This window comes from Physcomitrium patens, chromosome 6, assembly GCF_059467195.1.
Source record: "Physcomitrium patens ecotype Gransden chromosome 6, ASM5946719v1, whole genome shotgun sequence".
Taxonomy (NCBI): domain Eukaryota; kingdom Viridiplantae; phylum Streptophyta; class Bryopsida; order Funariales; family Funariaceae; genus Physcomitrium; species Physcomitrium patens.
In genome coordinates, this window is record NC_143415.1 from 10,410,809 (window position 1) to 10,436,262 (window position 25,454).

Consider the following 25,454-nt stretch of genomic DNA (forward strand, 5'->3'; position numbering starts at 1 on the left):
AGGAAATTAATAGAATATGTCTCTTTAAACCTTACTTGATTTTTGAGGAAGGACTATGAAGAAGCTAACGAATTCAAGATAATCCTTGAATCTCTACACCAAAAGAAATTTCAATTAAATAGAGATCAAAATCCCTTCAAACACCCAATATCTATAAAATCTATAAAGAAGAAAATATTAATGGAATAATAATTAGAATCTAATATTCTAGTGGTATCAAAACTTATATAAAAAATGCAAGCAAATACACATTCTTACATAAGCTTTAAAAATTACCTTGGACAAAATAACCACCAAGCACTCCAAAGATATATAAGAAAAAATTGAGAAATACATGGTCTAAGGTAAAGTATTGGATAACAGGCCTAAGGTCAAAAGACTCAATCTATAGACTAGACAAAAATTACACCATTCATTCAAATACATGTCTCTCAAAACAAACAACTATTTTAAAGTCAAAGTCTCCTAAGTTGAGGATAGGAGATAAATTCTAACAAAACATAAATTTATTCTTGAAGACCAAGAAGTATTATTTGTAATATTAGAACCATATATTGATGTTGATACTACAAATAAAGATGAAAAAATAGCAATATGGGCATAGATTATTGATCTATTGCATAGCATTAAAAACTAAAAATATTTAACCAAGATAGACTTAACTTTCTATAAGGTGATTATATTGGATGATATAAAAGCATATTAATTCAAGATCTCATGACCACAAGCAAGGATACTAATTTTATAATCTACAATCCTATCCAAACAAATAATTCTAGATATACTAGACAACAAATATAAAATAATGTATAATATGGAATATAGTGGATATCATCTTCAGTACATCCAATGTTGCTCCATAGACCATACTTTCAATCTTTGTCACCTCAATAAAAGGTACATAGAAGATATATCAATTAAAAAAAGATTCAAATAGATTGGATTTTTTAATAAAATTAAAAGATGACAACCAAATATCATTCAAAAGGCAAATCAACATTAATATCAAAGATTGTAAATATCTTGTATTAAAGAACCAAATTAGAGAGCTTCATCTAAGTTCATCTAATAGCTAGTGATAAAAAGAAATAATGGTAAGGAGCCAACAACCAAGGACAAATTGGAATACTAAATTGATATAGTCATAAATGTATTTTGGAAAGCATTAACATTTACAAATGCATCAGCAAGCCAAGTGTGCTCTATTGTGATTGCATCAATACTCTATTATAAATCTAATATATTTTATAAAGCACTTATAAACCACACAAGGGAGGTAATACAACTTCTAGCAGCATTCTACTTCATATAAAAAAAAACAAGATAAAGTAGATGCTAGAAAGTGCTCAAATTCATACTACTAACAAAACTATGTTACATCTTTGTTCATACATAACATTCGAAACCAAAGGATAAAATCCAATGAGATCGTTTATCAATACAAGTTAGTTCTAGAATTGTCCAATATATCATGGTCAAATATTATTTATAATATTCTAGCAATGGTAGAACTTGATGACAAAATTGCACAATTAAGCTATCTACACTATATAAATAAACTCCAATTCTTGAACTAAAAGGCATCATGCTACCAACTCAATTAAAGACCACAAAGGCAGATTGAAATCTTACTATAGAAGACAAATAATTCTACTTTTGTATTCAATTCCTTAGGCTAATATAGGAAATATCAACCAAAATATACACCTCAATAGGTAGTTGTTCCAATAACATGCAATATGAGGCCTTCAAATCTCCCAAATTAGATCATAGCAATATTAATTACTGTACTCAACATGTAATGTTTGGACAAAGATATTGCAGGTATTAGAAAGAGATGAAAAATCATTGAAACTTTAAAAACAACCAATCTAAGATTAGATATTGTATTATTATAAGAATACACTTTTTTTTTGAAAGAATGTTTTGAAAAAACCAAACACCTTGACTTTTCACATGGATCTTCATTATAGAATGGAGTGATATATTTGGCCACAAAAGACAACTTTGTAGGAATTACAACAATATTAATCAACAAACATATAATATGTGAGATTTATGAACATAATATTATTAAATAAAATTCACCACTTAGGTTATAAAATGTAAATTCTTACTTGAGAATGCACCATGTACCTAATTATAGAAGATAAATAAGAAATTCCAACAACAAGGTCTTAAAAAATTTAATAGAATTTTAAATAAATTTTAATTAAATCTTAACAATCTTAATTAAATTTTAATCAAATTCAAATAAGTTTCAAAGAAATCACAAAAAAATATTGAAAAATCATAAATTTATTCTAAAAAAAATATTAAAAAATCCTATAGATATATTAAAAATAATAATCCTAAATAAATCTTAAATAATTATATTTAATATCTAATATAGCCTTAAATAAAGAATGATTAAACTTTAGAAAATCTTTATAAAATCTTAATAAATCCTAAAAAAATTCTAAACAAATCCTTAAAAAAATCCTTAAAAAAATCCAAATAAACCATAAATGAATCCTAAACAAATCCAAATAAATCTTAAGTAAATTTTAATCAATTCTTATAGCTATTTTAAAATCTCAATAGTTATTTATCAAATTATTGATTTCAACTAAAATTTCACCTACATATTAATCTATAAGAAAATAATAAGTATACAAATTTTGAAGAAAATAAAATACACTACTTGAAAAGAAAAGAAAAGAAAAGAAAAAAAAAAAAAAAAAAAAAAAAAAAAACATAAAATCATAAAATCATAAAATCATAAAATTCTTTGATATTAGTTGTACTTCTTTTCTAAATATTGATCTTTCAACAGCAAGTTCTTCCTATTGAACTATTCAATTATTTTCTAATTTTGTAAATGTGTAAGTATTAAAGCTCAGTATGCTCTTTTAAATTATTTCTTTAATCAAATTGATAGATTTTTTAGGATCATAGAAGACCTTGCTAATCCTAAAATTTGAATATCCAAGATCTTAATCCAATAGAATTATTATATTCATCAATCTAACCATTTAGTTGATTTTAAATTTATAAAATAGATCTAAAATAAGTACAATAACAAATTCACAAAATTTTATTTGAAAATTTGCTAAAATATTTATAAATTCTTTAGTAAATTATTTTATAAATTCTTCCTAAAGATGTTCATATTATTTTTTTTTTTTGCCTTATTCATTGCCTTGCAAAGTAAATAAAAGCTATTTTTATAAAAAGTCAATATTAATATTAAAATTTTTTATTAGCTCTTTATTTTTTTTCATATTTTATTATTATATATTTTATTTGGACTCTTTTATAATACAATCCATATTATTATCTTTACTATATAGTCTTATTACAATACATAGCATAGTATATGACCATCTTCTGGATACTTGATGTATAATTAATCTCTATACATATAACTACATAAAGTTAAAAATTTTGATACTTCATTCTTCTAAAAGTAGAATAGATTATTGCAAGAGACTTTAACATATTTAAAGATTTATATAAAAAATTAGGATACAATAGAACAATGAGATAAGTTCAAAAAAAAATAGAAGCTTGAAATAACTTGGTAGTCTACTTAGAACTCCATTACAATTATAAATTTGATGCTTATAGGAGGATCATCAAGAAGAAATATTCTTAAGAAAATCATTAGAGAAGACAAGATATAATATGCATGAAACTAGATAAGTTTTATATTACAACCAACCATCTTCAATTATAAATAAATAAATAAATAAACTAGTATATGGCCTATGTTATCTTATATAACAAACTATGTACTTGCATTCTTAAAATTAAGATGCAATAAAAATAGCATTATCAAAATCCACTTCTTCAAAAGGTAATTATTTAAGATAAAAGAATCAAAAGCTGCCTTCCTAAAGGTGACAAAAGTAACAATTACAAAAAGTAACTAGCAAAGTTGAAATTCAATACTTGCTAAGGCAGTGGCTATAGTAAAATGCTACAATGATATAGAGACTAAGATACTCAAACAAGAGTAAAAGGCCAAATAAAAGGCATAGTTTGATAAGATTTATAAAGCTACAAAAGAATTGCAAGCAAACTCGTTTAATTAGGAAGTTTAGAATAAATTTGGTACCACACAAGCTTACATCCAAAAAATAAGGTATAGCCAATTAGAGAAGAAAAACAACAAAGTACTTGCACAATAAACAAAAGTAAGTAATAGGTATAACATGGAATTCTTTAATTACTATTTTGACTATATGAAACTAGTTGTAATCAAAAAATTAATAGATAGCAAAAGAATCTTAGCAAATCAATACAATATGTAGGCCTAAGTGGATATCTTCTATATATCACAATATTTTTGAGATATTATAATAAAAAACAACCTTTGGATTAGAAATGATTACCTATGTAATATATCAATCTAAGCTACCATAGAATAAAATGTAAGATTTACAAAACCACCAACTATATTCAAAATACGAGATGGAATCAAAGATTTATTAAGACACAAGGAGCTTGGAATAGACGACATTTCTATAGATTTCTTCAAAGCACACTTAGCATCCATAGAAGACGACTTGTTATCTGTTATTTTAGAAATTGTCAAAGTTTTTAGCCTTTGTAAATCACTCAATATAAGTAAGATTAGCTTCTTATCTAAAGATAGAAATCTAAAAAGATTTACTAATTTTAGGCCTACTTTCTTATTGAAGTTAGTTTGTAAGATAGCTATAAAAATCATGGCCAATAAAATCCTAGAATATCTTTTATTATATATTAGTCACTTACAAATAGTGTTTGTGAAGGGCCATTGTATCTTTGATGATATCATCATGGTATTTGAAGCAATAGAATAGACAACAACCAATAATCAAGAACTAATCTTACTACTTTTAGACTTTAAAAAAATAAATAATAGATTATCATGGTCAATGCTTTAAGATAGAATGGATGCTATGGATTTTTTTTTTAAATTAGATTGAAGTAATCATAGCTCTATATGATTAAGCATTTGCATCTATAACATTCAATGGGGTATAAAATAAACTATTTCAACTTCAATAATCGATTTGGTAGGATTATCTACTAACATCTCACTTCTATCTTTTAATAAGAGAAGTCATGAAAACAATACTAGAAGATCCTTGTAAAGAACTTATGGACTTTCATTTATCTAAAGGACATATATCAACCAATATGATGTTTATTAGTGACTTTGTACTATATCCTTCTGAACTAAAGTTAATTTAGATGTTGTTATATAAATATTTATGGACTTCTATACAAGATCCAGAACTAAATTAAATTAGAATAAATTATTAGGAATATAAGCAGCAAGAATAAGCCATGTATAAAATTGGCAGCCAAACTTAGAATTTAAGTGGTTGATTGAAAGACGAATCATATCATACTCGGCTCTTCCATAGGCTTCTAAATGACATAAGAGGAGATTGGCAAAATAACATGTTGATGGTAATTAAAAGTTTAATGATTTGGAGCTCCAACAACCTATTCTTTGTTGATTGCATTTTAACTAAAAACCATATTAATTTGGCTACTATTTAAAATATATTTGTATTTTTGTACATATAGAGCTATATCATTATTTAGACAAATTCAAGCATTGATAAGAAATTACGTGTGGAGAGCTTCAAGGAGAAATAAAATTAAAGCCAAGTTGTTGTAAAAAAAATATTATTTAACCTACTACTATTAGAAAATTTAAGATCTCAACTTCCAATTACAAGCAAAAGAATTTATAGCAAAATTATTGATTTGTAGCTTGAAGTTGGGCTTTTAACCTTAAAAAAAAATTATTCAATATAAAGTGAAAAGCACAAAAGTCATGGGCTCCAAACAATGGCCAACTAATTTCTATTAAATCATGCATATTAAGAGACCACCTTCTAATGCAACACCAATTTACACAACCAAAATTTGCTCTTGGTCCAAGATATGGGCAAGTCTTGCATAAGTAGAATTAATAAATTTAACCAAGAAGCTATGGCAATCTCTTTTTGACAACCTACTAATCCACCAATTAAACAAGGAGTAATTGAACTTGCAACACAACTCCAAACTTTATAACTTTGGCCATTAACAAGGTCTTTGCTATCAAAGATATTTAGAGATGAGATGCAAAAAAACAAAAGTTCATAGATAAACTAATAGCCCTTACAGAATTAACATCCATCCATAACTAATACCCCCTAGTCATTAGTTGACTTGCCTATTTTGACCTCACCAAAAACCTACAATTTCAGCCAAAAGACTTGATAATCTCACAACTTCAAAATCCAATTACCATAATCTATTACTTACATAGGAAAGAACGTGGCTTCTAGAAAGCTTATAAATATACAAAAGCAATCATAGATGAATTCATATAATAGCGAGATAAGCCAATGATAATTCTAATTAGTCCATTTGAATAAGTTAGGATATTACTCATATATAGGCTAAAAGATATGGTCTTCAAGTATAATTTAGCAACTCCACCATCCAAAGGTTCTAAGATATAGCTTTTCAAAAATTCATTGGTCTTAGATCTCTTTTAGAACTCATAGGATTGAAAATGGAAGCAAATATATAGACTTAAGAAGGCTAATTTTTTTGGCTACACAACCAAGTATGGCTATAGAATTGGACTACTAGAACAACACAACATGATGCTTGTGATTACACAACTTAAACTACAAAGATACAAAAATCAGCAAATCAAACAAATAATACAAAAGGTATGGCATCCATGGCTCTTGAAAAAAATATTAGAGATGATATGGCTAATACTTGTAGAAAATACTATGATGGAATATAATATGGAACATCTAGATGGCTAAATGCGCATAAGAACTCAATAATAATAGACTTAACTTGAGCAAAGTATTATACTATACATAAAAGATAATAGTACACGTAGATATGGAAGTCTAGAATGAGATCTTTTGCTAAAAGCAAAGCCTAGAGATGATAGTAGATCAAATAGTTTATGGTAATTTGGACTACAAACAATGTCTTTGCCTCAAGGGGGTTGGACTCTAAGTGGAATCCAAATTTATTGAAGGCATTTCTTCTTCACCACCTCCCAACATATTCACCACTCATATTGGATACCCAATCAATCTAAAGAATATTATAGTCGAGAGACTTACAACACTCACAAGCAAATGAATCACAATTCATGGTCAAAAACTTTCTAACTAGAATGCTTAAATAAGGCCATTGACACTCTCTTTGAAGAGGTCTGGCTTAAATTGAGAAGATGCTATCATATTATATGAAGTCTATTTGAGAATGTATTGAACACTTGGCTATGGAAGGAAAAATGGAACTTGCAAAAAAATGATCTTAACAACTCTAATAGAATCCTAAACAAACTTCAATTAAATTATAATAATGCTAATCAATCTTTCATTAAATCTAAAAGAAATTTTATGAACTTACAAAAGAAATATTAAAAATCATAAATTAATCTTAATAAAATATAATAATAATAATAATAATAATAATAATAATAATAATAAATCTTTTTAAAATATCAAAAATAAAAAATTTAATTGAATTCTAATCAAATTTTAATATAGCCCTAAATAAATTTTAATAAAATTCAAAATAAATCCTAATCAAATCTTAAGTAAAATCTAAATCCTAATTCTAAGCCAAATTCTAATTAAATCCCAATCTTAGATAAAATTCTAATCAAATCTTAAATCTTAATCTTAGACCAAATCTCAATAAAATCCTTAATCTTAATCAAATTTTAAGCAAACTCTAAGCAAATTTTAAGCAAATTCTAAGCAAATCTTAAATCCTAATTTTAAATCAAATTCTAATGAAATCCTAAAACCTAAATAATCTCAAGAAGATCTCAAATAAATTTTAATCAATTATTATAGCTATTTGAAACCTCAATAAATTTTAATTCAATCACAGATCTTAATTAAAATTTTACTTAGACTTCAAGTAATAAGCAATTAACCAGTATAAAAATTTTGAGAGAAATGAAACTTATCAATTATAAGAAAAACTCCCAAAACCTCTCAATTGTTCACCACCATCCTTCTCTAACTTGAATATTGATCTTTCAACACTAATTTTTCTTTGTTAAACTATTCAATTGTTCCAAATATTAGATTATGTATAAATATTCAAGTCTCAAATGTTCTCACCAAATTCTGCTTCAATCTAACTGGCAAATATTATTATATCTCATAATCACTTACTAACCCTAAATCTAAAAATTTTGTGATTATAACCAACAAATAATCTCATATGCTTCAATCTAACTACTCAATTGACCTCAAATTTCTCATGCACATTTACAACAAGCACAACAACAAATTGCCCAATTTATATATATATATATATATATATATATATAGTACAAAATTCATGAAATCTTAAAATTTATAAACTATTTTTTATTTTTCAAAATTTAAACCCATCAAGTACATCATTAATTTTGAAAATCCTTCAAAATCTCAATATTAATCTAAATGATATGAAACTAACACTCAAAAATCTCCTCTCGAATCTACTTTCTAACCTCAATTTTAGATTTGCAAAACAAATTCAGACTTGCCATAAGTACTCAATTTAATGTCTTGAGGTCTGATTTTGACTTTGGTTGGCAACTGTCACGGACATACTCATGTAAGCTAGTAATTACATATATAAATAAGTAGAAGTAAATAAAAGTAGATAAAAGTAAGTTAATTCTATAGTATTTGGTATAGAAGCTTCATAGACACTGCTTTGACTTCATAGGTGTCTTTAATTCACTTTTTGGATTAGAAATGTGGTCAACAAGTTGGCCATGTGCCACACATGTTGTTAGCTTAAAGACCAAGCTAACTATATGGCCCACACGTAGAAAAACTTGCCTTGTAAGTCAAGGCATGTGTCCTACAAAGTCAACACATATTGGAGGTCCTATAGAACGTCGCCATGTAGCCCCTAGTTAGATAGTATATATAGAGACAAGAGTGAAGACTTCTTCACTCTTGTCAACTCCTTTCTTATTTCCAGTCTAGTTTCAAGAATCATCATGTTTTCTAGTCTTTGGCAATAGCCATTCTAGTTCAATATATTATCACCTTTGAGTGATTTCTAAGTATTTTCAAGTGACACAAGAGTGTATTGAGATTATCTTTCTTTGGAGTTCATATCCTTGATAGCAACCAATCTTCTTTAGGTATCAATTCTTATCTTCTTGAAGTAATTTTTACTAAAATCAATACCTAAATCCTTCTTACATATGCTTACATTCTTTATTTTTTTAATCTACTTTATTTTGTCTTATTTATGGCTCTACAAAGTAAATAGAATCTATTTTTATAAAAAGTAATTCTAACACTAGATTTTACTTCCTAACTATCTTATATTTATGTTCTTCTACTATATCTTTTTAATTAAGCTCTTCTATAACAAAATACTTTTTTTCTATTTTCACCTAATGGTTGTGTTACTACACAAGAATCCCAACCTATAAAATAGCAAAATTAAAAATATCATGTTGAATCAAATACAAGAGATTTCACTAAACATGATTAAGTGATAAGGTAAACAACCAAGACAACAACAAAATCCAAAACCCAATAGAGTGTGATACAAGACCAATAAAAAAAAGCACACAAAAATAGAAATTACTAGGATGGAAAAAACAAAAGTCCCTAACCATTCTCCATAACAAGCATTATACACCTTCTACCAAGAGTTGACATACAATGACAAGAAGATATTAGTAGCTTTTAGAACATGATAGCAAAAGACACCCGACAATTGAGTTAATCAAACAATGAAGCACAAACATAGCCAATTTCTTCAACAATGTGTTACAAAATGAAATTAATGAACTATTAGCAAATGTAGAAGCAACTCAACACATAGAGGCTTCAATTGTGCATATGGTGATAGCAAAAGAAAAGCACAATGCATAAGAAATAATATTTACCAAGACAACCAATAGCCATGTAAACTAATGCCATAGAACATAGATAAATGTTTTTTGCCTATCATAATCCCAATGGAGATTTCTTGGGTTAGAGAAAGTGTGTTCACAACATTTAGGCAGTACCAAGTTTGAATCCAATTAAGTGCATAGAAGATTGTTTTTGTGGAAACCAAGTTTTGCCCTTACCCATCATACCTTTACTCTCTCCAACCAAGGCTTCCTTGATCTATGCTCCCATCAGCCCTAAATTCCAACCCTGATGGAAGAACCCAGATGGACATATAAAATGTTTGTTAAAACTGCTCCTAATTCATTCATGTAAGAAAATTTACCATCTAGGCACCTTTTCTGACCCAGTCCATAGAGTTAACTTGTAGTATTGTCACTAAATAATAAAACTGGAGCTTATACTCAAATGAAAGTAGGCAATTGAGTGCTCTGACACAAACCATAGTAGTGGATAATCCACATGAGAAAACATATTATCTAATGGAGTAACTACATGTGATCCCAAACCGCCAGCACAACTGATGACCATGTGAAAGAGTCAACACGCATGGACATAAAAGTTAAAAGGAAACAATTGTCCTACTTACAAACTTACCTGCTTCATGGAATAACACATCCTGGAAGCGCATGGTGACATAATAAAACACTATTGAGTCTCATAAGATTTGACAAACCCTGAGGAACATGCCTGTATATCCTCTGCTGATTGGAAACAAGAATCAGCTTTATCCTCGACCCCTGCTAAAACCTAAAATAGTACGTGGGCAACTCCATCGAACCCGTAGAGATCAACTATGAACCCAATCAAACATACAACAGCCATCTAGAGATGGTCAATTATCTCCAAATGCATATGCCGAGCACATCACCTAACAGGAAACACAAGTTGTAGATAAATAGCTCATACACAAAACTTTATCTAAGTAAAGCGCTTGTCAAGAAAAACACCATGAAATCCACAAGGAATCACAACCTCAAATGACAGAAGATTGTTCGTCATCACACTGCTGAATACATTATGATCGCTTCATCCGAAGAGGAACATAGGGTACGTCCAGAAGCCTCTCCTGCATCGACAATCTGAACTTTATGACTTCTACGGCGAAGGAAGTTGAGGCTGAATACTAGAGATGAACAAACTAGCAGTGAAATCTATGTACCGCTTTCGAAAGGGTGACAATGGGTACGTTCACGTGCTCCTCACGTACCATGGTGAGAAGATCCATGGTGAGAACTTCTCCTTCGAAGATCTCTTGAAGAAAGAGAGGGCGAATGAATTTCAAAGAGATTGTTCAAGAACTCTTCGACATGCTCGGATGTATACTTGATATATCTCTCGGGATGTCTTTGGGTCTCCATGTAATGTCCATATCGACCTAGGAAAGAACGATAAGCAGGAAGAATCTTATCCGAGATGGCAATGCGGAGCTCATCACGAAGTTGATCGTCCTGGATAACCCAACTTGTTTGTGCTTTCTGGACCTCCTCGAAGGCAGCATTAAAGCTCTTGAACCTTTCCTTCAAAACTGGCTTAGAAACACCGCTTGAAAAGCCCCCGCCTGTGTGAATGCCTTCATCTCGTAAGCATGATAAAATCTTACCCCACGCCGCTCTCTGGTAGCTGCTAGCATATTGTCTGACCTGGCTAGTATTTTTCCTCACCCAATCGTCCCCTACAACGGCCCTCACCTCCGTAGTTTTAACCTTTTGCACAATATAGTGAATGTTGTTCATAAGAAACAAATAGGTCAAAGACAGGTCTCTATATAACTTTGACTTTTCTTCCAAATTAGACAGAAGAACTTTCGTTACCCAGATTGTTTGGGTACCGAGCGTAGATAATTCGGTACTGCCACCTCTCTCTCCATCATTTGATCTGGATGAGTACCTCGGTGAATCTCTGAGTGAACCATCCCTGAAAGATCCTTCTCTGCTTGATTCATTTCCTCCCTCGTCGTCTAGATCGTACTCCTTCTCGTCGAAAAGCAGTTTCATAGTGTCAGAATAATCACACATGAACTTAATGTAATTCATAACATACTTTGTTAGGGGATGCACACCGCCTCCAGGCACAGGAATTCTCGAACCATCCCGTTGAATAGCAATTTCAAATTCACCAAAAGTTCTCTTCGCACATTCTCCAAGCCGAGCCAGTATTGCCTCTACATCGGCCCTCAAGGGTGCACACGCCTCACCACAGAATGTATCTTTGATGTCTGGGAGAAGATCCCGTATGGTCTCATACATGTCGAGTATCTTGAATAGTTTTTCTGGAGACCGACGGCTGATAGCTACTGCTTCACCAAAGCTAAGTAATTGCATCATCGGCCCCTTACCCAATTCGTTAAAGCAAGAACATGCGACACTAACCGGTGCATTAGCAAATACGCTTTCACACAAATGCTTCTCACTCGCTAACAGGGCCCTAACGCACACTTTCATGCGTTGATTCCACTTGCTGATTTTGACTTCCAGATCTTCCCACTTCATCCTCCCGACCTCATCGATGCTCAATTTCTCAACTCCCAATAATGTCAAGGTTTCTTCCAATACGTTCTTCCTGATGCTGGCATACACCTGCACACATTCTCTCTCATACCCACCAATGATCATCCGCTTCACGATGTTAGTCAAGTCGAGCACTGTCGCCGGAGGTATGAAGTCCAAAACAGGATTGACGTTCCCAACGGGTCTTGAGAATGGTTTATCCTCACGCTGTTCTTCATCATCAGGGCGCTCAGCTGCATCAACTTCACCATCAACGCCTGCATCGACGTCATCATTAACGTCTGCATCGAAGTCATTACCACCTTCAGCATCGTCTAAACGTCGACTGTTAAATGAGCCAGCTCTAGAGCAGTTATCCACTAACCATTCTGGGTCAATTGGCTCACTGCACGTAAGTAACAGGTGCCTGAGCTCCTCCTCCAATCGTGTCATGGCTAGCTGACATAAATTCTGTGCCCTCGTCAACTCCTTCTGGTTGTTCCCACCAACAGTTAGCGATTCCAACGCAGTCTGAATCTCATCGACTGCTTCCAAATATGCGTCAGACTCGTGTTGAAGGCCCTCCCATATCTTAGATTGTCGGGCATGATCGGAAGAATTCGAATCCCATTGCATTACCACATCCTCTGCAGAGTTCAAACCTCGAACGGATGCCAATCTTGCTAGTGCATCCGAGCCATTCTCTGTGCCGGGGTCCGCCATCTGATATGTACACAAGCTACTCTACTACGTCCTATATTCGTACTTCTCTAACCTCCCAAACTTGTTGATCACACGGGTCGAAAAGGAAGGCTTATTCAGCGCAAATTGATTACAAGTTCCCGAACAGAGCAGGATGTACGAGGATAAATTAACTTTATCTCTGCTTTCAACTTAAGACAAGACCTTCCCTCTACGACTGAAAGAGGCATTCGACGCAAAAACTTGTCACTCCGCTAATCGTTACACGTCACCACAATGACTACGACCCGGTATTTCTTCCCACAATTACAAAACCACAACGTCCCTCGAATAACCACGTAACAGGTGCTGAACGTTCCGTTTCTCTTTCTCTCACTCACTCTTTTCTAGTTTCTTAGATTGCCACTTCTACACAACACGCCAGATACAACACATCTGTTATCCGCCCCGGCAGCATCAAAAAAAGGAAACAAATAAAACATTGAAGCACTCGTTCTGCAGCATGTCATCACATTCGCCACCAAAAAGTCAAGTAGCACACTGCCAAGCCGCTCCCTGCTCCCCTGCCTCACAGCCGATGTCAAAAATCTCCGTCCTCCTCCTAATCGACGCAACAACGTCACATTCCAACTAAACAGCCCCGACCATCCACAGTTTCCTCTGGCTTGTCACCACGATCTGCCATCTTCCCGCTCCCCGATACGACAAAATACCAAACACGAGAGACCAGAACCAAAACCAAAACCAAAACCCCGGGTCTGGCACCCGAAGCACCAGCAAAACCGCAAGAAAAAACGCTCAGGCGATGAGGTGCCAGACTAACCCTTAGCGATCAGATTCAAGCATTCCTCTATCCCTGTTGCTCTTGATCATCGCCCTGGTCGTTGGCCAAGCAAACCCTAGAAGATCTTGACAGCTGCACTAGTAGTACCAGTCCAAGCCACATGGACGACTCCCTCCGTCCATCCACAGCTTCTTCTCCACTTCCAGCCGGATCTCGTGAAGACGTAAAAAACCTAAGCAGAAGACGGAGACGACCGCTGAGTTCCGGTCTGGCGTGCCGTCCTCAACTGCTCCAGTAACAAACTTCTCGTCGCGTCCGCACCTTCAGATTCCATTCTTCATCCAAGGCCATCCTGCGTTACAAAGGCCCTGGCCCCTCCCCGATCTCTGTGGCTTCTTCCACGCTTGAAATAGCGTCCAGAATCATCGCTGCGAGGGAGCCAGTCAAGAATGTTCGGAGATGTGCTCACCGCTCCATCGTCGGAGATGACCCTTGAAACCAGCTCGATTCCGCGGTTAGACTAAAATAACTCCGCGACGCGAATTGCGTGATCCCGACTGTGTACGACCCAACCGCAGCCTGAGTGACGTGTAATTCAAAACGTGGGGTAAAGAGGAAAACCACATTTTGACACTAAACACTTCGGGAATGAGATCTTTGTGACCCTACTTGATTGCTCAGGGTCGACCTTTGGGTTCAGATCACACCGCACACATACTAAGCAGGCCATGTTGTCACCAATTTCTAGACGAGATGGGAGGGAAATACAAACGAAGATTCTAGACGCGCCTTTTCATTCATTGCCTGCCATTTCTGAGAGATTGCTTGCTGCCATCTCGGTGATGATCAGTATGCTGCTGCCGCAAGTGCTTTTGACCCCATGCCAATGATCACCACCATGATTTGTTCCCACCCTACAAGCTCAGTCTTCTTCAAATTCTTATAAAAACTTGTGAGGTTTGAAATTCCATTGAATTAGAGTGCGCGAGAGAGCGTGCGTTGATTTTGCCTATGACCACATTTTAGGTCAAATATGACTTTGTTTCAATTCAGCGAGAATCCGACGTGGCGGGCACGGAGAGTGTTTTTCCCAAACCTTTTGAAAGCAATAATAAACCTGCAAAGAACACCTAGTGTAAAAGAAATGATGTTCCCCACAAGTTGTCTGTATGTGTAATTATAGAAGTATGGCTTTTGTGTTGGGCTCAGGCTTTTCAAGGTCGCACCACCATTTCGGGGATGGTCCTAACCCACCTACTCACACCCACCTACTCACACTGAAAGTAATAATAATATGATCTGTTTGTCCTATCTTGTGGATGGATGTACTCTGGATGCTATTATGGATGAATTTCTTCATTCCTAGTGGCTCATTTCATGACTGGGGGCATGCGAGGAAGAAAAGCTGCAAAAGGATTGCTTTTAGAGAAAGTGGTTGCATGAGAAAAAATTCAACGTGTGTGAATTATTGTGAAATCTGACCTTCACTAAGAAGAAAAAGAAGATGATATTACAGTTCAAAAAATCAAAACTAAAACAAAATCAAAAACAATGGTGATAAGTAAGCAACTTGGTCCAAAGTCAAATTGCATAACATAAATGCTAAGTTATTTGATTGTTTGTTTGTTTGTTTTTTTTATTTTTTTGTTAAAAATAATTCCTTCTATTTGATAAGAATTTTAATGAATTTCTTTTACTGTAAACTTGTAACTATAACAATAATTCAGTTTGTTTGTTTATTTATTTATTTATTATTGTTGATATTGTACTGACAACATCATTGTTTATGTTCCACATGGGTGCATTTATTTTATGTTACGGTATTATTTTCACTGTATTATTGTAGAGCTTTTGTATTAAATTTTCTAAGTATAAAACCAGCTAAGCAAGACTTTTAAGTTTCAACCAATTAAAAGATTTAAAAGTTGTGGATTTCTCACCTTGTTCTTCAAGTAAAAAGATCTCCTAAATGATTTGTAATATGCATCAAAATCTAATAATTTTAAAATATTTCATGTAATCAAATATTAAATAGTAATAAGAAAAATGTAAAATTTTTGGATTTATTCTCTTGAAACAATGTAGAATTGATTTATGATAAGTTTTTTTTATAATTATGACTTTCTACATTTTTGTAGTTCTGTAAAAAAAATACGATGTTAAACTTATACAATTAGAATCATAGCTCTTTGTTGATTTATTTTTGCAATATTAAATTCATTCCTTGGTATATTTAAATACCTAATTAAGATTCATTTCATAAAGTTTCTGTTGCAAACATAGTTTCAAAATATTTAGAAACACTACTTTTATTCACTAATAAATTTATACATTTAATGCAAATTTCAAGTATATAGATTCTCTAATACACATCGTCTAAAAATAATTAGAGTAAAATTTGAATACAAAAAATAAATAACAGAATTGTGGTTAGTGAATGTCAAGGTATGCATTTTAAGGTAAACCCTCTGTAAGAAATTTATGTAAAATCAAAGTATAATGTCTAAATTTTGAAGTCTTGCATTTCTTTCATGCAACTTGTACACATTTCTTCACCCACTTCATCCATAGTTGTTAGTAGATGTCACGAAATTCTTTCCCTCTTTTACTTGCATTGCCCTGCTTTCTTTGTTTGCCCTCCTCTTTCTAATTGCCTTCTTCTACATACATGTTTTCTTTGTTCCTATACTCATTAGTTGCTCACTTTAATCTCTTACTCTCTAATTGGTTTCAACCTTGTATTCTCCTCACAATTATATGGTTTGTGAGAGAGCAATGCAATGTGGTCATTATAGACAAATCACTCTTCATTTCTTTCTTTATTCTTTTATGTTTATCTTTTTTTTTCCAGAAGTTCGTAGCATTGCCTTTCAGAGTTCTATAATACTCTTTTATTTTTGCAGCATTCCTTTGTTATACTCTAATGACTTGCAATGTCAACCTCCAATAGCACAAAGTGGTCAAAGTGCAAAATGCATATATTAATATTTGCATAGGGGTTTGGCGCACAGAATCCTTTTGTCTATTTTTTCTATGATGAGTTGAATGTACAGAGAATATTGGTGTGAATCAAGTGACCCTTGACAGTGTCTTCATTGTATACCAATATCAATACTCTGTATTTTTCTAATAAGAGGTAGTGTTGGGTAGTAAAAAGGTGACAAATGAAACCAGATCAGCTTGCTACTTATTAGGCAACATGAGCTTCCTTGCCTTAATTTCTCCCACTATTTCTCCACATCTAAAGCCAACTAATTGAATCCAATTTGTTAAACCCTAAAATATTTTGTTTGAGTAATGGCTACCAAAAGATAGCAGCTCAAGTAAATAACTCAATTACATATATTTTTTTGTATTAAGTCTGGGAGAAAAATATGTGTATTTCTGCAAAAGAAACAGTAAACAACAATCCACTCTTTAGTAAAGAACTGTTTATGGGTTTGCTCTACCTCTATTATGAGGAAATAATTCATTTCTTTTTTCAAAAAGAGATGAAAAGAAAAGTGTTTCTTAATATATTAATGTATTTATTTTCATGTTATCAAACAATTAAGGTAAAAACTCCATAACTATCATTGCAAAGAAAACTATAAATAAACCTCCTGAATGGACCTATCTTATTCAGAATAGGATGCCAGATATCACTTACCTTCTGCATGGGCAAACCATCTGAACAGGGTTGTCAAATGAGAAACAGATAGACAGATGGATTTTCCACCGTCATTACCAGGCAATCTGCACACCTGCCTTCATCAAATGAAACAACCCAATGTCCTTGTTCTATTCATGTGATTGCCACTAGTGCAGCAGCAGCAGCAGCATCGAAATATATATATATATATATATATATACACACACACACACACATGTGTGGGTGCGTATGCGTGCGTGTGCATAATTTTAAATTCAATTTGTGCGTGCAGAAGAATTTGCATTGACTGGGTTTGGTATTTATGAACTGACCAGGTTGTGACTGCAGTCGGCATTTGGGGGAATTGTACTGAATGAGTAAACCACCAATACAAGGATTTTTAATTTGTGACATAAGGCTCTTTTTTTGACTTTTTCAAAGTGAGGGAAAAATGAGTTGATTGGATTAAACGGGGTCAACTATCAATGCACAAGGATATTATTATTGTTACTATTATGTTATTCCTTCTTCTGTGTGCTCATGGAAAGGAATGGGATTTTTCAACAGCTCAAGTACTTGCATTAAGTGCCCCTGATAATAGATTCAAATGGTTCTCAACTATCCCAGTGAAGAGAGTTGAGAGGCACGGTTCCTCCATTCAGAGTGCTTTCAAGGAAGAATCTTCGGATTTCCTGCCCGACTTCCACCCGGGCAGCGAATCTGCATGGCATGGTAGTGCCCCAGCTGTAGTACCCTGTTAGCGGGCACACCATTGCTCACTGCTCGAAGCCAGGCCCAACTATCCGAACAGCGGACTTCTGAGTCTATGACCGCCTCCCGTTCCCTATGACCGTACCCTCCATCAAACAAGGGGCTCTTTGGCACCTGACTGCTGGAGCTTGCCAGCTTGGCACTGCACCCCAGTCCACAATTAGACGCCAATGGGCTGCCAATAATGATAGCCTCTCACGTGGAAGGTACTCCCTCTTCCCTTCTATTTAACCATGTGCCTAATTTATTATAAAAAAACATTGATAATAAAGGAGAATTCCTTGAGGCTTGGTGACTAACAAATTACACTTGGAACAAGCACTTGTAATCCAATCGATTCAACTTTGACAAGTCTAAAACAAGTGTGGAACAGGTTTAATTTTATCTCGATTTTTTCAAGTACTCTTTTTCTGTATGTTTTTTACTTCATGATCTAAAACATATGTATGTATGTTTACAAATATTAACGAAGGATAGAGATCATTAAAGAACATTTCATGCTTAACTTATTTATTTCAGAAACTTTGGTATTTGTATGACATTTGGGTGAATCTTTGGGGATGATAGTGTTGTATATGCAAGTTTATGGCCCACTGTACGATAAAAATAATGATATTAAAAAAATATTATAAAACATGCTCAAATTTTGTATGTACAGGTGATGTAGGGTCATTAATCCCTGTTTAATATGATTATCCATGAGGGTGCACATATTCATCATTAGAAGTCCAAAAACAAATTATATATATATATATATATATGTGTGTGTGTGTGTGTGTACATATGTTATAAACTTGGGCCTGTATGTGTATGTAGCATTATCAAATTTGTATGTCACTTCCATAAAAAAAAAAACAACCCAAAACTCATATTTTACAAAACAAAAAACTATTTTTTTGACACCAGTAAATTGTTTCTATTTGAATGGGTTTGACTGGCTTAAGTATCTTATAATTGATTTTGATATTTGTGAATACTCAAATGGCAGCATAACCAAACGATGTTCAAGAAAATAAATACTAACAAGTTAAGTAAACATTTTTTCAACTAGTGATACCAATATCATATTTTGTAACTACAGCAGTAGCTTTATTACTGTACAAGTATGCATTGTCCGTAATAATGAAACTTCAAACCTAGCCACAGTGATCATAAGTTTTTTCATGAAAACTACAAAACAACTGTTTCAAAAGCTTGCTATGTTCACAATGCAAGTTTTTTCCTTGTTCAAACTTTAATATAAATGAACTCGTATCATTAAAGCTTGCCAAAAACATATTTTTATTAACAGGTGTTTGAACCAAAAAAAAAAATCAATAAATTAAAATTTTCGATCATTTTTAGCTTATATTATTTAAACTATACATTGTTACTTATTCTACTAAAACTTCTGTAAAAACTTATTACTAATGTAATAATTATGATCTATACTTTGTTTTGTTTGTTTTTTTTTGTTTTGTTTTTGTTTTTTTGTTTGTTTTTTTTTGGTTTTTTTTTTGGTTTTTTTTTTTTTTTTTAAAGTTAAGCTAAAATAACTTAGTAAAATCTAACAAGTAAATATCAGTTATAATCATATTTTTTTGTCATACCTAATATCAGAGGTCTGGCACAATGTTCTAGTGAGAACCATAGTATAAGGTGTCATTATATATAATGATAATAAATAATAATAATAAAAAAACTCTTGTGTTAAATTTCAATTTGACTTTTGCATCTAAAATGTAATCTTATATGTTGTCTTCATGCAAATAATTGTACTTTTTTTTAATCTTCTATCAAAATAAAATAGTTTCATTGATGTATTTTTCTTTCGCTTGTAAAAATACTATTTATGTGTTTTTTACTCAAATATTACATCTATGAACTTTAGTTATACCTAGAACTGGACTAATTTACAACATTTTTTGAATACTATAAGCACTTCTTGTCTTTATGTTAGAAAGTAGCCAACAAAGTAATATATATATATATATATATATATATATAAATACTTCACTACCTTTCAGCTTTACTTTGAAAAACAATTCATTTTGGAATCATAAATGTTTTAAAATCAAACTTTCACAGGATTTCATTTTATTCAATTGATAATTGAATTTATTTAATTATTTGTAATTTATAATTTTTCTTCTAAACTCTGATGAAGTATTTTAATGAAATTCAGCTGAAAATTTGAGTTTTTAACATGCGTGTATACAAGCATATATATATATATATATATATATATACACATACTGGAATTGAATACTCATATTAATTGACACCAAACTGTAAGTCGGAAGTCAACAAAATAATACCACAGCAAATTTGTTTTTATTTTTGTGTAATCAACCTCATTTGAAGTTTTGTTAAAATATATTGGTATTAACTCTAACTGTTGTTGTTTTGCAGAAGTGAAGCCACATGTGCAAATTGATAATATTGGAAGTTTTAACATGATATCACTTCTAACCCCATCAGCTCATTTCTTGTATATTTTGTACACATTATTATTATTATTTGCCAAGTTTCAAGATCCTCCATGATACAAAAAATGAAGATAAATGAAAACAAGATTGATATCCCACACATCAACAACAATAATTCACGTCGCCTACACACCATATTAGAAATATTTGTGCGACAACGATTAAAATCAAGATTGTTATTAATTAATTTCAAGAGCTCTTTGGTATGCGAAAGCCTAATCACTTTTCGTGGCATTTTACTTTTTCGCTTGCGTTTACGTTTTCGTTTTTGGGTTTGTTTTTGGAACTATCGCACCTCCACCCCCACCTCCATCTCCAGTAGCAAAACCCTAATTTCCATGTGAAGACAGATGATAGCTTCTGCAGCATTCTTACCTCATGTCTCGCATTGCCCTGGTTCGATGCAGCAACCACTATTCATCGATGATTTCGCACAGTCCACAGTCTCCCGATCCCGTACTTAAGTTTAGAATTGGGGTTGTAGAGTATTTTTCGTCTCGCAGCTCCTTAAGCCCTAAATCCTCATTTCTGCCCATGGAAGGTCGCACATCTGTTGTGAAATTTGTAGACATGAATAATTCTCGAGCTATGCATCGTACCAATCAGCATTCTCGTCTTCTGGCGTCATAAGTATCGATTTCTTGCTGGAGTCCTGATTCCGCGTACTCTTTTTTTCTCAAAGGAGTTTGTTGGGTGGTGATTTTCCGTGGCTGAAAGTTGCTCGAGATGGCGGACGGGGTGCTAGATGAGAATGATACGATAACGGTGACCCTTCCCGAGGCAATGACCGTGGTAGCCTCCGCGCCCAAGGTCGTGACCACGAAGGGGCCTCCCGCGTTGCCATGGATGCGGAGTCCTGTTGAAATTGCAATTCATGACCCGCTCTCTGTTGATGAGGTTCCTCTACTTGATTCTAGGTTCGTTAAGTTGCGCTCTCTTCGTAATCAAATGGTGGCTTTGTTGAGTCTTCAGGAGTGCATTTGTGTCCTTTTTTTTTTTTTTTTTTTTTTTTTTTTAGCATAATGAGAATACCTAGCATTTTTCCAAATAGTGGATGACTTAGATTGATAACCTCGGAAGGGTTCAGGTGTAAGGTCTTGCTGCATGATTGCTCATCTTGAGACGGCTTTGTGTAAGGTTGGCAGATTGCAAGAGGCTCTGCGAAAGGCTGGAATTGAAGCTCTATTTCCTGTTCAGGTTGCTGTGTGGAACCAAGTGCTGGGCCCTGGCGGGCGTGAGCGGGATTTGTGCGTGTGCTCTCCTACAGGCAGTGGAAAAACTCTTTCATTCGCTTTACCAATTGTCCAACTGCTTTCAACAAGAGTCCTACGCCGACTTCGAGCTCTGGTGGTGCTTCCAACAAGAGACCTTGCTGTTCAGGTATTGTCAATGCTCTGCAAGTATATAAGGATTTTAGTGGATGAAATGAAGCTTGCTCCTCATCAACTATAGGGAAAATTTCCATATTCCGGTTTGTAAATGTCTCCTAATCTCAATAGCCCTCAATTTAGTTTAATTAAAATAGATGAGCAGTATTCAAGGAGAGCGGGGACGGGCGTGGTGAGCCGCTGTTGATATCGTATCATTTTTCAGGTGAAGTCTGTGTTCGACATATTGGCTCCAGCAGTGGGTTTGTCCGTTGGTATAGTAGGGCAATCCACAGTTGCTGCAGAGGTAGGTGAACTTGTGAAAACCAGGTCAAGGTTGGTTCATAGCTTTGAGACATATGAAGCTGTGGAGAACAACTTGGTTTATGAAAGCTGCATTGACATTCTCGTTGCTACACCTGGAAGATTGATGGATCACCTAAAAAACACTCCTGGATTTACGGTAGAGCATCTTCAATATCTGGTAGGCATTCTTCTGACTAAATATGAAGCACATTTTTATTTCTAAAGCTTCACGAGCTAGCCCAGAACATTTTCTTTTGAAGTGTTTGCATCCTATTTGATTCTGCTGTTAGGGGATGCAGTGTACTGACCGTTCTGCACTTCTTAGGTTGTGGATGAGACCGACAGGCTTTTGAGACAAGACTATCAGTCTTGGTTGCCGAATGTGCTCAATGTAATTCAAATTCCTGAAAGATTTGATGATGTAAGTAGAAGAAAAGCTCAATGCTTACGAGGTACCGGGGTTGCGTTTACGCAGCGACGCTGGTGAGTACTTTTCAATGACTCGTATTGCTGATTGATCATTTTTCCTTCAGTTGATGACATGGTTTTTTTTTAGTCTTGATTCTTTGTTGTGGGCTTAGCGAACAATTTTATAATGATTGCCCAGGTGTTTAGAGCGGGGATCAAAAGGAAGGGTGCATCCTAGAGTGATGAAGTTTTTATTGTCAGCTACTTTGACCAAGGATCCAGCAAAGATTGCCCAGTTGGACCTTTATTGGCCTCTGTATCTTGCTCCTAGTGCTGAAGAAAGTCGTTATCATCTTCCCAAACAGCTTAAAGCTTTTAAGTTGGTAAGTACCTGAAAGCACTTACTTACAATTTGACTGAAACACATTGAAAGCAATGATTTTTTCAGAATGCATGTAGGTTTTAGCATATCTGCTTAGGACACCTTGTCAAATTTTGTTATTTGACAAGCACAAGAATGATGTGCAGCACGGTGCTTATGTTTCTGTTTTTTGCAGATCACGAGAGCTAGCAAGAAACCATTAGTCTTGGTGGCCCTTCTAGAACAATTTAAGAATCAGTCCACCATTATTTTCAATGCATCTGTGGAAGCCACACACCAACTTTTTTTGTTATTGAGACATTTCTACGCTGGTCAAGAATTTTCGGTTGTAGAGTATTCGAGTAGACAACCTCAGCATATTCGGAGGTGGAGAATCTACACAATATATTTTCGTGGTAGTTTGATTGATAATGTAGCTTGATTAATGGATTTGTACTGTGATCGTTATCGTATGTTCTTAACCACCAGTATATCCAAGTTTACTTAATAATCGCACCCAGATGATGTATTTTTTTTTTTTTTTTTTTTATCATGATTGAAATTCGATGAAACATAATATGAAGTCACATAACTTGCATCAAGTCGCCGCCACTGCCGCCTCTTCCGTTTTAGTTTTTATTGGTTTTAATTTCTTTTGTAGATTTGGTATTTATACTCATATTTGAATGATTTGTTTGTGAGAGTGGTTTTCTTTCACGATATTTAGGTGTCTCTTCCAATTGGTTGAGAACTGTGTTTATCAGGCATTGTGCTGATTCCTTCTGCGTGCTACAGGAAAGCCCTGGCGGATTTTACGGACGGCAAAGTGCACGTAATTGTGGCATCGGATGCGATGACTCGAGGCATGGATGTGGAGGGTGTTGCAAATGTGATCAACTATGATGTTCCCGTCTATGCCAAGACTTATGTTCATCGTGTGGGCCGTACTGCAAGGGCAGGACAAGCTGGTCGTGCATTTACTTTATTGGTGAAGAAAGAGGTGAATTGCAATAGACACAAGTAGCTGGTGATCAAAGGCTAATGTCTTGGTGGTCCTTGCATTCGGAGTTGTGAAGTCACTTAAGCTAATTAGTTCTACAGGGCTGTGCTCTGCTAGTGTTGTCTATTGATCTGGATATTGCAATTCTTTTGTTCCAATCTTTGTTAACATTCCTTCCTTTTTATGATATGTAAGGCTCGTCACTTTAAGAAGGAACTTCTCAGCAAGATGGAGAACGGGCAATGCGAGGATTATGACCTTCCGGTCGCCCTATTGGAGGAGCTTCTCCCTCGCCTCACTGCAGGTTGTAATCACATCTGATGTAACCGTCATTGCGGGTGGATTTGTAGAAATTCATCTAGGCATCAGATGTTATGTGCAGTTTTGAATATCTTTGATGTCTCACAACGTATCTCACTTCTGACGGTTTCTAGAGTTTTTCTTCGAGCGTGTGCTCAAACTAACGCTTGTTTATTTATTCCTTCTTTTCAGCTCAAGGAAAACTGAACGAAGATGCCGCAGCGGATGACTCAGCTGAAAGAATCGTTTCAGAACCAAAGTCAACTTAACGAAAGACATCAAAGTTGCTTACTTATTGTACGATTTTCGCGCATGGTGCTGGGTGGTTTGATGGATTGCAAGGTTATTCTGCCATGACCTTGTGTAGTGGTAGGGGTTTGTTTCAAAAGATGAATGTTATGGAAGACCTTGTTCGTGGTACGTAAAACCACATGGGCCTCAGATGAATGGAGATTTTATGATGATTCTTTGCGTCTCCATTTGTGCAGTGGATGAATTGCTGAAGCGAACGCGCCTTGGTTGGTGATAATGCCTCTACTTTGCAAGTCTTGTTGGGCCTTGATCTGATGCAAATTCAGGTATCTGCTGTTAGAAACGAGTGCCGTGTTGTTTTCGTGCTAGCATAGTATCAAGTCTTCTGCCAATCTCAAGCCTCTTCAAAGGTTAACTTCCTTTAAGCTTGCCAACACTCCAGTCTCTCAAAGTTTAGAGTTATCGTCTCGCCTGTAACTTAACTGTGTTTTACAAATCATGTAGCCACCTTCCTCAGCTAATGTATTCAAATTTTTGTACTTCATCGCAATAAGAAGTTTTAGGTGCTGTAATGCCTTTATTCTTGTGAACCCTCTCCACGACAGATTCGTAAGGACATCTTGTAGTTCCTCCACTGTGTCTACCTATGAATGGCTCTCTTCATTTTCTTCGTTACTCTCCAT

The 25,454-nt window shown here is 34.0% G+C and overlaps 2 protein-coding genes across 4 annotated transcripts; one reads left to right on the forward strand and one right to left on the reverse strand.

Annotated features, from left to right (window-relative positions):
- Nucleotides 1–10,494: 10,494 nt before the first annotated feature.
- Nucleotides 10,495–14,406, reverse strand: LOC112283495 (exocyst complex component EXO70A1). 2 transcript variants are annotated; one of them, XM_024522225.3, is made up of 2 exons: nucleotides 11,143–14,405; nucleotides 10,495–10,803 (listed from the first exon to the last, which is right to left on the reverse strand). In XM_024522225.3, exons 1-2 carry the CDS (start codon nucleotides 13,142–13,144, stop codon nucleotides 10,772–10,774), a joined length of 2,034 nt encoding a protein of 677 aa, XP_024377993.1. In that variant the 5' UTR covers nucleotides 13,145–14,405; the 3' UTR covers nucleotides 10,495–10,771. The 2 variants fall into 2 exon arrangements, with proteins under 2 accessions (XP_024377993.1, XP_024377991.1); XM_024522223.3 differs by lacking the exon at nucleotides 10,495–10,803 and adding an exon at nucleotides 10,914–11,001 and having other exon boundaries at nucleotides 11,143–14,406.
- Nucleotides 14,407–21,123: 6,717 nt separating this feature from the next.
- Nucleotides 21,124–25,361, forward strand: LOC112283132 (DEAD-box ATP-dependent RNA helicase 1). 2 transcript variants are annotated; one of them, XR_002970031.3, is made up of 10 exons: nucleotides 21,124–21,694; nucleotides 21,923–22,157; nucleotides 22,371–22,628; nucleotides 22,776–22,933; nucleotides 23,058–23,241; nucleotides 23,416–23,606; nucleotides 24,015–24,219; nucleotides 24,415–24,523; nucleotides 24,712–24,861; nucleotides 25,008–25,361. XR_002970031.3 is itself a non-coding variant. In XM_024521481.2 (10 exons), the coding sequence occupies exons 1-9, from the start codon at nucleotides 21,504–21,506 to the stop codon at nucleotides 24,786–24,788; spliced, it is 1,608 nt and encodes a 535-aa protein (XP_024377249.1). In that variant the 5' UTR covers nucleotides 21,155–21,503; the 3' UTR covers nucleotides 24,789–24,816; nucleotides 25,008–25,361. The 2 variants fall into 2 exon arrangements, 1 of the variants encoding a protein (XP_024377249.1); XM_024521481.2 differs by having other exon boundaries at nucleotides 21,155–21,694; nucleotides 24,712–24,816.
- The last annotated feature ends 93 nt before the right edge of the window (nucleotides 25,362–25,454 follow it).